The 17,117-nt window shown below is 35.8% G+C and overlaps 1 protein-coding gene across 4 annotated transcripts in view; it reads left to right on the top strand.

Annotated features, from left to right (window-relative positions):
* Positions 1-17,117, top strand: part of ERBB4 (erb-b2 receptor tyrosine kinase 4) — a 1,169,745-nt gene that overhangs the window by 1,104,176 nt on the left and 48,452 nt on the right. For all 4 annotated transcript variants that reach the window (XM_055290486.2, XM_055290484.2, XM_055290487.2 and 1 more), the window contains 2 exons: positions 10,908-11,063; positions 13,502-13,577. In XM_055290486.2, coding sequence (XP_055146461.1) covers positions 10,908-11,063; positions 13,502-13,577 — 232 coding nt within the window. The remainder of the gene's footprint in view (positions 1-10,907; positions 11,064-13,501; positions 13,578-17,117) is intronic.

The raw sequence follows: 17,117 nt of genomic DNA, 5'->3' as shown, positions 1-17,117 counted from the left end.
CATGGTTCAGTGTATGTGCGTGATATGTGTGCATGTCTGTTGAAGGGTAAAGGAGAATGAGGAAATGATGGCAAATGCACATGGTTAAAAAGAGGAGACTTAAGCAAAGAGAAATAATGTCAATTTCCCATGGCTACCTCTTGGACTAGATCTGAGCCTTTATGGAATGAGTATCTCAAGTTACTGATGATTTTTAAGGAGACAGTTACTAGGGACTCAAGAATAGCTACTAATACAGCAGAGGACAAAATAAAGCACAAAGTTCAGAAGAGGGTAGAACTCCTCCCTAGGGCTGTGTGGAAGACAGCAGAGCACTGACATGGTGAGGAGGATGGAAGGGCATAATTGCAATAGTTTGAAACATTATAAGCTGCAGCTTCTGGAGCATCAAGAGATAGCAGCCCCAAAAAAGATATGAGCATTTCCACAGGAGCTTCAACTGTGAGTTCAGCAACTGCAGATATCAATGAAGAGTCCTGGAAAACAAACAAACAAACAAAAAACAAGAAAGATTATCCATGAGCCATATATGAGGTTCCTGGCGGACCCTAGAAATATCTGCAAAAGGCATCTTGGAGGCAAGGAGCTTCAGGTGCTCTCCAAGCAGGTTGGGCCAAGAAACAGTGAAATTTGTCTTATTACTATACCACCACATGTGTCCTGAAGCCTGTAATGACAGCAGACTCTCCCAGGACAATTTCTTCACAGTTTTAATAATTAAGGATTGGTGATTCACATTTTAAGTAATGTGATGATATCTAGTACTTCTATGGTAATATTAGGCTAGAAAATGAGCCAAGGTGCAAAGCAGGAGTCTCTTTCCCTTAGTCTTTATGCTGGAACTAGATGGAAACAAAGCCCTGGAATTCCGAGGAAGAAAGCAAAGGTAGAAACAAGGATGTGTGTCAAAATGGGCATCCAAATCAACAGTAAGGGATTTAGATGAAAACAGAAGCCATGGTACAAATCCTTCTGAGGATTTTGAGAGGAGCAAGCCTGAGGAAGGAGGGCATGGGGCAGATCAGGAAGTTTGGAAGTGGCTGGGTGACTTCCAGAAGGAAGTATGTAGGTGCCACTTTTGCGAGCTTTACATGTGTTGGGCAGATATTTGCATAGTGGGGCCAAGCCCATTGCCGTCCAAATGAGACAAGGCAGAACTGAATTGAATGACACACTTTTCAACCCCTTACGCGGGTACTCAAGTTGCATAAGAGCCTTTAGTGCTCTAGGAATTTCACATTTTTAATGCAAAGATACTTACATAAAAATATTCAGCAGTTATAAATAAACTCAACCGCCTGGACAAATAGATAAGTAAACCACACTTACTTAAGAAAATAGTTATTGAAATTATTTAGGTCTATATGATGGCAGAAGTTTTGCTTTGTAATAAGGATAACTCATAAAATTTGATATAATCAGTTTAAGGAGGAAAATTGTATATACATAGCCCTATCCCTAAGCTTTATGGTTTTCCACCAGCAGCATGCAATTCTGTGAAACTACAAAATATTAGGAATGATCTGTTTCTGCTCAATTATTACTAAGGTGTCAGACATTCAACCACCTCTCTATAGTCTCTGAATACATTTGCACAATATGTATGCTCAGAGAAAGGCTCAGCTTCTATTAATCTACAAGTTGCTGTATTAATAGGTTGCACACTTCATTGATTTTTAATTAATTTCTGAAGAGACACAGAGGATAACTACTACAGCCCACAGACATCTCCATTCTCATTGCAGACCACATCTTTATTGATCAGCTGCCTAAGGAGTAGAAGTAATCCACTTTAAGTACGCCTCCCTGCGAGAGTTCGGACACTACATGATTCGCTTCTCCTATTGTAATCATATTGGCAAGAGATCAATGGGAGAAAAACTGTAGCATGCTTGATATTCTCTTGATGCAGGCAGATGAGCTTTTTACTCACAATGTAGTGAGAAAGCAGAGGCTTTTCACACATGCTGTTTAATTTACTTTTTTGTTTTTGATTTCATTTATTTATTTTTTGGCTTTCTTAAGAAGGCTTTCAAGCCCCAAGGAGGCTGTTCTTCAAATGGATGTTTTAAAAGCTTGCCATGAGTGGTAAATGAAGCTTCTGAAGAAAATGTATGGAACAAGGATGAAAAAAATTCTGTTATCTCTGTCGGCCTCAGGAACCTGTAAATGGTCTTCCCCTTCTCTACCCCTGGGAGACTAATACCAACATCTGAGGCTTAGCCTAAATGTGGCAGGGTTTGCTTTCCCACATTCCATCATAAAGATTGCAGTTTTTAAATTGCATTTATTAATTTGTCAGTGACCGTTCTAAATCCTCTGTATATAGAAACTGACAAGAACCCAATGAAGCCTGTATTACTACTAGTACTCCTATTTTAAGACAAGGAAATTGATGTACAGTGAGGTAAAATAACTTGTCCAAAGGTGATACCTAGTGCATGACAAAACTTATCAGAACTAAGATTTATCTTGCAGGCAGCTTGATTCCAAAAGCAATGATCTTAACCATTATGCTCTATGACCGTATACATAAAAGTATACTCAGTAGACTACAAGCCATATATGAAACTCACAAAACTGAATGTAATCTTGAAAATGAGTGCTCTATGAATTCAGTGAAGAGAAAACACTTTCTTCCACATGATAAACATTGAAGACTTTTAAACAAGCCTCTTTAATTTTGCTAGATTCCTCAAGGGATGGTGCCTTTGGAGGCACTTTAAAAACCAACTATTTGTGCATTTCACTGTGTCTCCAACAACTTGAAATTTGCCTGACATCAGTAACTGACACGCTATACATGTTTGTGGATGGAGTAAATGAACCATAAGACCAGAATTTTGTAAGTCTGTCCAGGAAGTAGCTATTTTTCTTTGCAGCATAGATAGAGCATTGGAGTGTCAACATCCCAAGAGTGAGGAAGCTGGGACGAATCATCAACAGCCAAAACTTCCAGCTGAATGTCCAGGTCCTAAAGAGGTTTCTGGGCAGCACACCACAGCATCTCCTACATGCAAGTGTGTATGCACACACACACATGCACACACACACACACTCTCAAATATATTTTTGGGACTATCTATGAAACAAATTTCAAATAGCAAACAATAATTTTTATTATATATTATTAAAATGACAGAAATTTGGTTGTCCTTAATATTCCAAAATCTTAAGATCTGCAACCTAACCAGGCTTCTTGAAGATCATGGCTACAGTTGGAAGTGTGAGAATTAACCATGAGTGTTAACTCCATGCTGGCTCAGGACAGCAGTATGAATCTGCTTTTCTTCCTCTGAATAGAATAATAGGAAGAACATTCAGGGACAAGCAGAATGAGAAGCTATTGCACCTAACAGTGCTGAGTAACCAACAGGTGTTTCAATTGGCTGCCTTTTCTTTAAAGTGGTCAAATTATATTTTTAATAAGATAAATTTGTGCTTATTTATTTTAAAAATACATGGTATCTTATAATGAATGTTCATGTGTTTTCTAAATTTTAAGCCATTGAATCCTCAAGACAACCCTCAGGGTAGATACTATTATTACCCCCATTTAACAAATAAAGTGAAACACAAATGTTGTATAAATTGACCAAAATCACATAGCCAGTAAAGTAGCCAGTGTTTTTGGATTTTAAAATTAGGATGTGCTAAGATGATTTTTACTAAAACATATTCACGACTCTCACTAAATATTTGAAGGGGGACATCTACTCTACCTCTTTACTGTTCTCTGTGTCTATTATTGGCCCACAATTTAATATTTCAGATAGATATATTTTACAGTTTCATCTATCATGGAATAAAAATTTAAAGCTAGCAGTAACCTCAGAGATCATTTCAGCCAATCCATCACTTTTATAGCAGAGGTGAAATGAGTACCTGTGGTCGTAAACCTAGTTAACAATATGTCCAAAACTTCTGTTTCACAACACTCAGCTCTGTGTTCTTTCTATTCTGCCATGAACCAGCTTCTGCTGGGTAAAAAGATCCCTCAGTTGATTCCATTACTCAGCCCCCTTATATTCCCTTTATGCACTATTTGGATAAAATCAGTTACTTCATCCAAAAAGATCCCTTTCTTTCGTTGAACATGCTTATATACTTAGCCCTAACCGTAGTAAGCATTATAGTTGGATTCTTTCTTCCCCCAGGGATAGAATTGCTTTTAGAAGGAAAGGTAGAAAAAAGGAGATATTTTCATTTGAAGTTAGGTTTCCTGAAGCTTTCTGTTATTAAGAAAGCTTCAGGTTATTAGAATGAAAACAGAAAAAAAAATGCTCTCTTGCTAACTCTAGAGATTAATGCTGGAGATTAATGCCTGTGAGAGCTTACTGCAGCTTGAAATTTTTAGCTCCACACGTGTATTTGATGAAATTGTCGCATGGCCAATATGTGAGAAGCAAATATTTATTGTCAGAAATAGTCCAGTCTCTCTTGACTTCCTTTAGCTTCCGGCAGCTGGGCAAAATACATTTTCACATTGAATTAAAACAAAAATAATGCTTTTTGCCAGATTGTTGAGATTCACATATCATAAGAATGAAAAGAAGGTCATGGCTAGGTTTTTGTCAATACCGTTATTTTAAAATTAAGTCATTCTCTGTTCTTTTCCATAAGCAGTTTATATGAGTTGATTCTAACTAGAGATTAAAATGTTGAATTCAATTCTAATACAATTTTCCTTGGATTTTATATCAAAGTTCATTTCTGAAAATGAAGCATACAATTTGACTTTCTCTAGTTAGCTTGTATTTACTATGATTACACATTTTAAGAGCTGTGAGCAAAACATGAACTAAGTATGCATTCGTTGAAAACTTACTAGGGCTTACAGAGAAGGTATGAAAAATGGTAAGATTATGAATGTTCAGGTAATGGTAAATTCTGAATAGTTTCAACAAAATCAGACTTGTGGCATTTGGATCATGAAGTAGACAAAATAACCCTAAAACACTTCTTTCAAAAACTTCCCTCCATGGTGTGTGATAAGTGGCAGTTATCTCGGTATAGAAAATCTATTTTATTAACCCATAGAAAGCATTCTACAGCACTGAACCTTTTAGATCTGTTTTATTCATGACCTTTATCTTCACTAAATTCTTGAGTCTGTGATGTATTTATAGAGGGCACCAAATCTTTTAATATGTCTCCTAATTTTTCTTTCTTCTTATATGACAGCATCCTTGGATGAATTATTGTTAAAATAATACTTTGAATAGTAATAATTCTGAAATTGTATTCACACATTAATCATGATGGGTAGGTTATAAGTATATGTATCATCATTTGCAAACACTTATTAAACACCCACTGTGATATATTAGCTGAGGATCACAGATTTTCTGAAATAGGCAATTAAAGTTAAGGAGGGTAAGTAATTCTTGTGCATTCTAGGATTGTTGATAGCTATCCATGGAGCAGTAATAAAGGTTTTCATGTTCTACACTTACTATATGCCAATTGCTATTTAAGTGCTTTGCATATGCTAATTTACCACACAACAACCTGCAGGATAGGTGCTGTTATGCCCATTTAGAGACGAGGAGAGGAAGATGATGACAGATTAAATAAGTTTCTCAGAGTGACAGGGCTAGAACATGGCAGGGCTGGGGTTTGAAACAGGCAATTGACCACAGAATCTACACTCATACCCACTCTACCATCTTGCATTCTCTGTGACCAAAATAAGAACAGTCTCTACTTTGCATAATTCAGATTCCTGCGAACTTACAAAAAGATACTATAATTTAACTGAGTTTAAAATATAAATTAAAAAATAAGTCAGTCAGTCACTTGCATTATGTCCTGAAATTCACAGAAACACCAGATAATAGTTTTTTTTTCTGCCAAAGTACTAGTGCCTTTTAAAGCTATATGACTTCAAGTGGCTGGATGCAGTGGCTCATGCCTGTAATCCCAACACTTTAGAAGTCTGAGGCAGGAGGATTGCTTGAGGCCAGGAGGTTGAGGCTGCAGTGAGCCCTGATCATGCCACTGCACTCCAGCCTGGATGACAGAGCTAGACCTTGTCACACACACACAAAAAAACTGACCAATATGTTCATTAATTTCTCCATGTCCACATAACCCTGTGACCCATTAAGAGAGAAGATAGGCTTATAATGTAGACCTTAGAGTCCCCACAGCAAGGGATTGAATCCAACTTCTACCATGCATTAGCTAGATCAGCAGTCCCCAACCTTTTTGGCACCAGGGACTGTTTTTGTGGGGGCACGGCAGGGGAGATAGTTTTGGGATGAAACTGTTCTACCTCAAACCATCAGGCATTAGTTAGATACTCATAAGGAGTGCACAATCTAGATCGCTCGCATGCACAGTTCACAATTGGGTTCAGCCTCCTATGAGAATCTAATGCCACCGCCGCTAATCTGACAGGAGGCAGAGCTCTGGCAGTAATGCTGGCTCACTCACCTGCCAGTCACCTCCTGCTGCGCAGCCCAGTTCCTAACAGGCCACAGACTGGTGCTGCTCCATGGCCCAGGGGTTGGGGATCCCTGATTAGATAACTTAGAGCAAGTAACTTGACCTCGCTTAGCCTTTGTTTTCTCATATTTAAAATACATCAACAGTATTCATCTCATAGGATTAAGTTAACCAACCAATGTGGCAACATTTACTTTAATGACCCCTGTGTTTTAAGTACTGGGTCAATGTCAACTGCGGTTGCTGTCAGTATTATTCTTCTCCTAATTTACTTTACTCAAGGTGGCCTGACATGGATATGGGAACTGCTAAAGCACAGAGTATGAGGTTTCTTTACCCACGAAACACAGCATCATAATGAATGACCTTTATTTGTTCATCTTGAAACTTCCAGGGACTTCATCCAGTTTATTTTTGTGACTGTTATTTCTAATAATTGTCTGCCACCTTAGTTGCATGACACTCTAATTTGAAGAGTTATTTCATTTTGAAGGAATCTAGCACAGAGTGTGACTCAAATGAGAACTTCCAGTAAGAAAATCCTATTTAATGACTGTGATGTAGAGAAAACTGTTTAGAGCAATCCACAGATGATTCAACACTCTCAGGGTGTGAAAGTAGGACTAAGGTGGCTTTAGTAAGTAATGATTTTAAAGCATGCATCTGTATAATGATGTTTCATAGTTACAAAGCAACCATAAACATGTATTTTGATGGTTTAGTAATGATATAGATACTTATGTTCTTATTGCTTTTAGTGATGGTCAGGTGGGTGAGGGAAACTGTCTAGAGACTATCACCTAGTTTTTTAAAATTGATTTCTCATTATTTTAAAGAAAGTATCTTTTCTGGAAAAATAGTATTTAGCTTCAGGATAGTCTATCACTTGCTGAGGCTTTGTGTATAGAATTTCAAAGAACTTTCAGAGTTTTTGAAATTTTTTTATTGTATTGTAGAGTATGTCATTAGAGTGTAAGTCTTTGCAGACTGCTATAGCAAAATACCATAAACAGAAATTTATTTCTCATAGTTTTGGAGACTGGGAAGTCCCAGATAATGGTGCAAGAAAATTTAGTGTCTAGTTGAGGACCTGATTCCTGGTTGTTCATGGCTCCTATAACCTCACATGGCTGAAGAAGCAACAGATCTCTCGAAGGTCTCTTTTATAAGTTTGCTAGTGTCATTCATGAGGTTCTATTCTCATGACCTAATCACTTTTCAAAGGCCCCCCCTCCTAACACCATCCCTTTGGGGGCTAGAATTTCAACATATGAATTTGAGGAAGGACATAAAACCATTCAGATCATAGCAGAGTTTTAAATTTTTTGGTGAATGTGCCTTAGTTCCCTACTGGCAAAGTACATGTCACTCTTGCTGCATAAGTTTAAGAAATATAAAAATGATATTTTTATTAGAATGATATTTGGTTCAAGGGATCATTATCCACCTAAATTACAGAAGTCTAAAAACAAAATTGTTCTCAGTGTATTCTCTCTTCATTGTTCAAACAAATACTAAGGATGATTATTTTATAAATATTCGTTGACATTATCCTCTTTATAGTATTCCTTCTGGCCTAGTTTAGTTGAAGATTCACATACTCTTACACGTAGGAGCAGACGAGTGTTGTAAGTGATGGAAGCAGAACTCCTGGGAAGAAATAGTGAGTGGTGGGATCTTGGAAAATGGGGTCGGATTGCCCTCATTGGGGTACAGTTGGTCTCAGCTAAAGAGAATAACTGACCCACACCCAGTGTGGGGAGTAAAAAAAAAAAAATCTGGAAAATGGAAGTAGTCCATGGACTGCCAAATTGCAACCTTTATTTTACACTCCCATCACCTTGCTTCTGTATTGTGACAGTGGCTCCTGCCTTCAGCTACACTGATTTCCAATCCATTCTCTGTCCTGACACCAGAGTGGTGTTTTCAAGAGTCCAACAATAATCTCTCACTCCCCCTTTTTTTTTTGAGAGAGAGTCTCGCTCTGTCACCCAGGCTGGAGTGCAGTGGTGCCATCTTGGCTCACTGCAAGCTCCGCCTCCCAGGTTCACGCCATCCTCCTGCCTCAGCCTACCGAGTAGCTGGGACTACAGGCGCCCGCCACCACACCCGGCTAATTTTTAGTATTTTTAGTAGAGATGGGGTTTCACCATGTTAGCCAGGATGGTCTCAATCTCCTGACCTCGCGATCCACCCACCTCGGCCTCCCAAAGTGCTGGTATTACAGGCGTGAGCCACCACGCCCGGCCTCACTCCCCTTTTTAAAACAACTTCCACATCACCTAATTGTATACTGCAGGAAATACAAAAGTCTAAGTTCTTTACCATGACATATAAGGGACTCTTCTTGGACCCTGCCTCTTCTTTTGTTTTCAGTTTCACTGCTCACCACTGTCCCCCCCCCATACATTACGCTTTAAAAATACAGAATTGCATATCTTGGTGCAAGTATGCCATGGTACTGCTACCCCTGTGCTTGTTCTGTTTGCCTGCAGTTTTACCCTCACTCTGTCCAACTGGGAGACATCATTCAACCCTTACTTAGGCCTTGGTACCACTTTGAAGTCTCTCCTCTCATGCATACTTGCTAGGCTATACTACATAAGAGCCTCAGAATAGAGTTCTCTTTAAATGCCTTGCATGTATCACGTCAGTCTGTTCAAGTTTTTATTCCCTATCTGCCCACTTTATTAATTAGCTTCTGTTCTCCTTTAATATACAGACCTTATCTGAATCTTTTTTGTCTTCTCACTGTCTGGCAAATAGTCCAGCACATAGTCCATGTTAGCCTGTTACCAACATATATTCCATGTTCTGATATGAAGGTGATAAGAAAAGAGAACAATGAATGTCTCATGAACATTTCTTAAAGGGATAGAATTACTTGGGAAGATATGAAAATATTCTATCTCCAAGGCAATGCATGTATTTGTTTATTTTTTGATCCTTTAAGTCATATAAGGGCTATATGTTCTCAGATGTACTTTATTATAGGAATTTCTAATTTAATGTACTCAAACACAAAGCACTGTTTAGGAGAGAGGGCAAATCTCGGTTGTAAGTTGATTTCAGAAAACACTAATACACACAGTGTCACCCAACTGTTGACTGATTAGACCATATCAGGCAGTATCTCCGCTGGTTGTGTTTAATGTGCATTTATATGGGGTTTGGCTCATGATGCTGTTTGAAGTAATCTTCTCTTTACACTACACCAGGTATACGGTTCATAATTTTTTGACCTGTGTGATTTATGTGTCTGTTTTCCACAGCTTTTGTTTTGATATTAGAAACCATTAATTCTTCAAAGTCCTGCAGTTGTAATGTTAACTGCCAACAGCAGTGATTTGCAATTGGCATGAGAGTATGCTTCAACATTTTATAAAAATTCTAATCTATTTTTAAATGGTGACCATTTTACCACAAAAATCATCAAATATAGAATTTCCCCTAACACTTCAACAAAAATATATTCACTCTAATCTCAGCCTCAGGTTTATTTCCTTAGTTTTAGATAAGTTCTTTTGTTAAACATAATGTTTAGCAACTCTTAGTTTACCTAGTACTGAAGTACAATTCATAAATTAATTATTACTCCTCTGGATTATTTTTTCTGAATTTGTATAGATATTAATACATAATATATGTTATATATTGTTATATATGGATTTATTGTGAGGAGAGCCAGCTATGTCTCTTGCTGCTAAACACTAACAAATTTTATTTTTAATTTCCCTGTATGTTTTGTAAAGGTAAAATATTAAAGGCTAATTTCAGTGTCATTACAAACTATGTAATTTCACTATGGATTCTCATAATGACTACTGATACCATAGAAGTCTTCTTAAAAATTACAGGTTTGTAAGACTCCTAGGGTATATACTTCATTCTGTGCATAATTAATAAGAATAGTATAATTCTTAGTATAATATAATAATATAATAAGAATAGTATAATTCTTCAGCCTCCATAGAATTTATAATGGTGATTTTGGCACCATTAAACTTCAAATGAAATATTTCTAAAAATTATAGACAGAGGTGTTTGTTTGGATGTGTTGGGGGAAGATGAAGCAGAAGTTATTGAGAAGGAATGATTACAAATATGTGGGTCAATCCAAGCATATGTTAGCTTATCTACTACAACACCTGCACACCTCACTAAAGAAACAGTTTGCAAAAGGATATCAAGTCGCTTGGAAAAATAGTGATCTAACATATAGCTCATGTGAAAGTAATTCCTTTGTCTCATAGGACTTTAGGGAGAAAACACCAAAAGCTGTTTGTGGTTTGCTCTCCCCAAAAATCAGGTTTTCTCTAATTTTGAAAATATTCTGGGATTCTGGCTTCACTTAAAAAATTAGGCACTTCCAACTGAAGGCTAAGAAACTTCTTTTTAGAAAAATGGAAAAACCTGGGCATTAACTGAATATCATTAAGGAACTTGATATTTTTCAGGGAATGATGTACCTGGAAGAAAGACGACTCGTTCATCGGGATTTGGCAGCCCGTAATGTCTTAGTGAAATCTCCAAACCATGTGAAAATCACAGATTTTGGGCTAGCCAGACTCTTGGAAGGAGATGAAAAAGAGTACAATGCTGATGGAGGAAAGGTGGGTATCTTTTTGAGAGCAATCTTGCTTGAAAATATAGTATAATATCCTTTTATCTCCTTATACTTTATACAAGAAACCAATAAGCCTGAAGCTTAGGAGATTATAAAGCCTTGGTTCTATCATTTGCCTCTTCTCCTGCCCCAGGTATGTATATGTGTGTGTATATATATCATATACATATATATATATATATATACCATATATTACCAGCTTCTGTTTCTCAAAAGTAGCTAAAATAAGGTGATGCATGTCTGTACCCAGGTGACCTTCATGTTAGGTCCAATGATGGGAAGTGGGTGGATCCTTGATCCTTAGGGCTTCTAGAAATTAAACTTTAACACATGGCTGTAGAAATTGTCCCACTGATCTAAAGACCATAGCACTAACTCTTATAGAGAACATAGCTTCTCCTCATAGACTAAAGTTTAGGTGCTACAAAGAACCCTGAACAGAGCCACTGCCTCGTCTACCTTTTCTGACCCTCTAGTCTCAGCCTCTGCCTGACAACGGCGTTCCTGACTCTTTCACCCACTATATGGTTTCAATCCATGCCTTAGTCCCATGTCTTGTATTTCCTCATTAACCCTCTCTTTAGCTTGACTTTCTTGGCCAAACTATTAGGACTAGACTTCATATGGAGGCCCCTCTAGCTTCACCTAGTGAAGCCTAAGGTCAGGCAGCCCAAATGAAATAAGCAAATGCAATCTTAGCCTATGGTGACCTATAAGCTTACTCTAACCAAAAAAACCCAGTTATTCTCATGTCACATACATATATTTATTATATGCCTTATTTATCATATGGGCCATCCAAATATATATTATAAATATTTTGCAATGATAGGTTTCCAAATGCTTAACTTCATCACAAGGCAAAATAACACAAAAATTTTTAAAACTACCCTATTTTGCCTGTTTACTACCAAATTGCAGTAGTCTGCGACCACAGCATTGAAATTCACTATAAGACTGCACAGAAATTGAAGTCTATAAATCACATGGCTTCACTTGTCTTGAGAACATAAGATTTGAGACATAAGATTTGTCTAAAGCAAGATTCATTATAGCTTTAAATGCTTGGTAACCATTAAGTCTTTATCAAGCTACCTGTGATTTAAACTTACTTCTTTAACACAATGTCCGTAGTCCATAAAGTCTGCTAACTCCTTGCCCATAGGGAATTACTTTCAATGTGTCTTCTGTTCCCTTTCACTGAATACCATGATTCTGTCATAGAGTTACCTTGGTGTCACCTTGGTGAGCAGCCAACCTCATGATTTCAAAGGCCTATTTAGTTTTAAGCTTTCAACTGCAAAGTAGAAGTGTTTATCTTTATTCCATAGAATCTAATTATATTCCCAGCTATATAATGCTGCCCTTCATAGTTGAAACTCATTCTGCTGACCCATCATCAGCAGGATATGTGGGTTGAGTTGTTTTTCTTGTAGTGATGATAGATTTGTGCTGATCCTTTCACATTCTTTTATATAGTTCCTATTTTGAAAATGGTACGTATTTTCAATACTGGCTAACCAAGATGAGAGGGGTCACTTGAAGCTGGAAAACAAAGCAATGCTAACTTTGGAATTCATGATTTTAGGCCTTTTAGTGGCCAAATTATGTGAGAGGAGAAGGGAGGGGGCAAGTATAGAAAGAATCCATTGTACTGGTGGCCCAAAATGTGTGTGAGGGTGAAAAGGGATAACTGAAAATACAACAAATCTCATTTTTTGAGAAAAAAACTATAAACACATTTTTAGAAGAATGTGTATTAGATGTTTAGATTTAATATTGTAAATCACAATATTTACTAGCAACTTAATTACTGAATATTAATTAAGAACTACAGAAAGTTATCCCTACTTAATTATTTTTACCTTTAATTGTTTATAAAGCTTTTTTTAAAAAAAAAAAAAAAAAAGTATGACCAAGCAGGGTGGCTCACACCTGTAATCCCAGCATTTTGGGAAGTCAAAGTGGGCAGATCACTTGAGCTCAGGAGTTCTAGGCCAGCCTGGGCAACATGATGAAACTCCATCTCTAAAAAAATGCAAAAATTAGCCAGGCGTGGTGGCACACCCCTGTGGTCCCAGCTACTCAGAGGCTAAGGTGGGAGGATCACTTGAGCCTGGTAGGCAGAGATTGCAGTGAGCTGAGATTGTGCCATTGCACTCCAGCCTGGGTGACAGAGTGAGACCCTGTCTCAAAAAATAAATAAATAAAATAAAAAATCAATAAGTATAGTACATCTTTAGATTAATTCACTTTATGTATTTTATAAATTAACATATATTTATAGTTATAGTTATATCTATGCACACATAATTAAAAAAATATGATTAAGGCCAGCCCAGAGACTCACATTTAGGAAATACATATAGAAATGAATTTTTAATGTAATTAATTTTAAAACTTTTACTTCTTACTTCTCTATAGATGCCAATTAAATGGATGGCTCTGGAGTGTATACATTACAGGAAATTCACCCATCAGAGTGACGTTTGGAGCTATGGTAAATAAATCTTCTTTGCGAATTAAAGCGTGTGAAGCAAAAATACATATATTAAGTTCATGTGAAATATCTTAAACTAAATTATTTTGTTGTGTTATAAATACGTATTTATAAGCCTAATTTCCTAAAGGAGTTAACTCTTTGTTTCTCAGTGAAAAAAAGAACAACAAAATATTCTATTTTACTTTAAGTTCTTGGGATACACATGCAGAACCTGCATGTTTGTTGCTTAGGTGTACATGTGGCATGGTGGTTTGCTGTACCTATCAACCCGTCATCTAGATTTTAAGCCCTGCATGCATTCGGTATTTGTCCTAATGCTCTCCCTCCCCTTGCCTTCTATCCACCAACAGGCCCTGATGTATGATGTTCTCCTCCCTGTGTCCATGTGTTCTCATTGAAGAACAACAAAATATTCTAAATAGCATTGCTATCTGCCTTTCTTTTTTTTTCCTGGTTTATTACAATGTAATACACTAATATTTCTGCTAAGATGTTTTCCATAAGCTGTGGTTTTGTAGGAACTTGCCTGATCATTTTGACAGAAAAAAAAATCAGCCAATTTTAGTTTAGGGAGAGTTTCATAGAATTCCATGGCGTTAATTTTAAGCAACTTTCAAAAACATAACTCTGAATACAGTAAATATTCAAACCAAAACAAAACCAACTTTTTTGTGGGTTTTTTGCATGTGAGAATTTATGTTCTATAGTAGAAAACAGAGATTATTGTCATAACAAAGAAAAATTACTGACAGCAGTAAGTTAGAGCAATGAACATGGTAAAAGAGAAGACTGCTAATTACAACATTAATTTTAATTTACAAACTACTTGTGGAGTAACAGAAATGTTACAGAGTGAATAATATGAACTGGAAAAGAGTGATATTTATAATTAGAACATTTATTTTATTGTGTTTAACTTAATTGTTAAGACGAGCTATTTAGCATCTGTCTGGCTACTTAAAATTTAAGTCCGGAATTATCAAAAAGGAGTCAATACGTTTCTAAGTTTAAATATATCATATAAAATTAGCATTTCTTACAGATAAAAAGCATAACGCCCACTTAAATAAAAGGGTGGTGGTGAGATTTAAATGCATGGTACAGTTTATTTTACTCAAACTTAAGCTTAAAAAAAAGTTTTATTTTTTTGCATTGTTGGAAAAAAAAAAGATATAAACCATTCAATCACTTAAGAACTTACAACTCTTATTTAGGAAAGAATTAACTATCTTTAAAAAAATATTTAAGACATTTCGATCAAGTAGGTTATTCCTTTCACATATGTATGCCATAGGAGGTGGTAAAATTTTCATGGAGGCTTCATGTGTTTATTTTACTCAGCTTAGAAATAGAAAATGTGTGTCTGAAGTATAGACAAATGTAGTGGAAATGCTTGACAAAACTTACTTGCTAAACCATTGTAAGAAGTGTATAGAAAAACATCTATTGCATGTATTCTATGATAACTTTATATATTATATGATACAGATTAGCATGTAGATTAGCATTTATACATTACATGATATATATAGGTTTATAGAATATAGATTATCAGATTTATATATTATATCATATAGTATATTTTATATATGTATATACTTTTTTCTTTTTCTACTTACAATTTCCTGAATCAAATGTGACAGTCTCCTGAAGGCAAATTTAAATTAGCTCAAGATATATATAAACTTGGCAGAACAGTCATATTTTTAATAGTAAAATTTGTCTTTTGGGGAAAATCTTGTTAGGCTGTAACATTTTTCTTCATGTTGAGTTGCAAAATCCCAGGAACTGTTCAGCAAAAATAAATAAATAGGTAGTACTCCGTTTTGAAACACAGCCCAGGTCATCAACCCATATTCATAAGGCATTTAAAAAATTTTATGATATATCATAGTTGATTGCAAAAGGCAGAAAAGGCAGAGAAAGTTGCATAACCTTGTTTACAGTGCACCTTTATGGAAAATTCTCACTAGGTGCATTTTTATTCTTACAAAAATAAGCATTGGCTGTGATATACATCTTAAGATAAAGGAACTGCAAGTAAAATTTGAGGATGTTTTGTTTTAGCTTTCCCGATACTGTTTTTTTGCATGAACCCATCCTTTTCTAACCCTATCTTGTCATCACCTTTACAAGGATATAATTGGATTATTATCAGAAGAAGAGTTTTTTATATTTTGGCTTTTGTTTTTGTATTTATATATTTCTGTTTATTATATTTTCTATTATTTTGATTTACAGTTGCCTTGTATCTTGCTTATGTTGGGAGTTCTGATAGAGATGTGAGAATATCTACTCTATCTTTTATAACTACCTACCTAAGTTAATAAAATGTTCTCCTTAAATATATATTCTAGGCCCCACACGGTGTCTTGTGCTTGTAATCCTAGCATTTAGGGAGGCCGACGTGGGCAGATGGCTCAAACCCTGGAGTTTGAGACCAGTCTGGGCAACATGCTGAAACCCTTTATCTACTAAAAAATACAAAAATCAGCCAGGCATGGTGGCTCACGCCTGTAGTCCCAGCTACTCAGGAAGCTGAGGTGAAAAGATCATGTGAACCTGGGGAAGTTGAGGGTGCACTGAGCTGTGATCATGCCTCTTCACTCCATTCTGAGTGACAGATTGAGACCCTGTCTAAAATATAAAATATGTAATTCTAAAATATAAAATATTCTAAATATAAAATATTCTAAAATATAAAATACATATATATATATTCTGTAAGTATGACTATCTAGAGATGAACAGTCATCCACTTGTTGCAGCCTGCCTCATAGAAAATTTTTATGACAGATTTTAAGAGCTACTCCTTAATATACAAAATTAAAGATGTAATAACAATCAGTCAATTAAATTGTCACTAGGTACATGTTAACAATATACCTAAAATCCTAAGATGTAAATGTTAACCAAAAAAATCAGGTCATGGTTAATATTCTATTATAAAGAATAATTTTAAATTCCACATAGTTTTATATTTTAAGTTTTGTATTTTTGTTATCAGTCAATGATAACTGTTATAAACTAAAAAAGACTTCAGCCTGGCTAAATAATTCATTACAGATGGCAGTAGGAAAGAAAACGTAGCTCTAATTAATGGCTTTTATACTGAAAGATGACTGTATACATACATCAATCAAAATTCACTTTGTAATATTATTGTGCCCAGCTAGCCATTTCTGAACTTAAAAATCTTTATCCCTAAGAAAATATTATTTTAAATTATATGATCATTACATTACAAAAAAGATATTTAGTGTATATATTATTGCTCAAATCAGAACCATCATTATCATCAAAACTGGCTGTTTGCATGCTACCGTTTAGGGTATTTGCTTTTGCAGAGAAAAATCAATGTCCCAGTGATTGAAGAAAGCCATTTTATTACCTAAAGAATAAAATACTTTTTATCCCCTTCACAATTTTGTTGATGCCTACTTCACACATCTCTCTCAGGCTCTCATATGTGCTAAAGAAGTCTGTTTTATTCAACTTTTTTCTTTGTATAAGTTAGAGAGAGTCACAATTCTTTAT

Source organism: Symphalangus syndactylus, chromosome 8 (assembly GCF_028878055.3).
Source record: "Symphalangus syndactylus isolate Jambi chromosome 8, NHGRI_mSymSyn1-v2.1_pri, whole genome shotgun sequence".
Taxonomy (NCBI): Eukaryota; Metazoa; Chordata; class Mammalia; order Primates; family Hylobatidae; genus Symphalangus; species Symphalangus syndactylus.
Note: the sequence above shows the minus strand (reverse complement) of the source record. Positions and strands in the feature narration are given on the sequence as shown.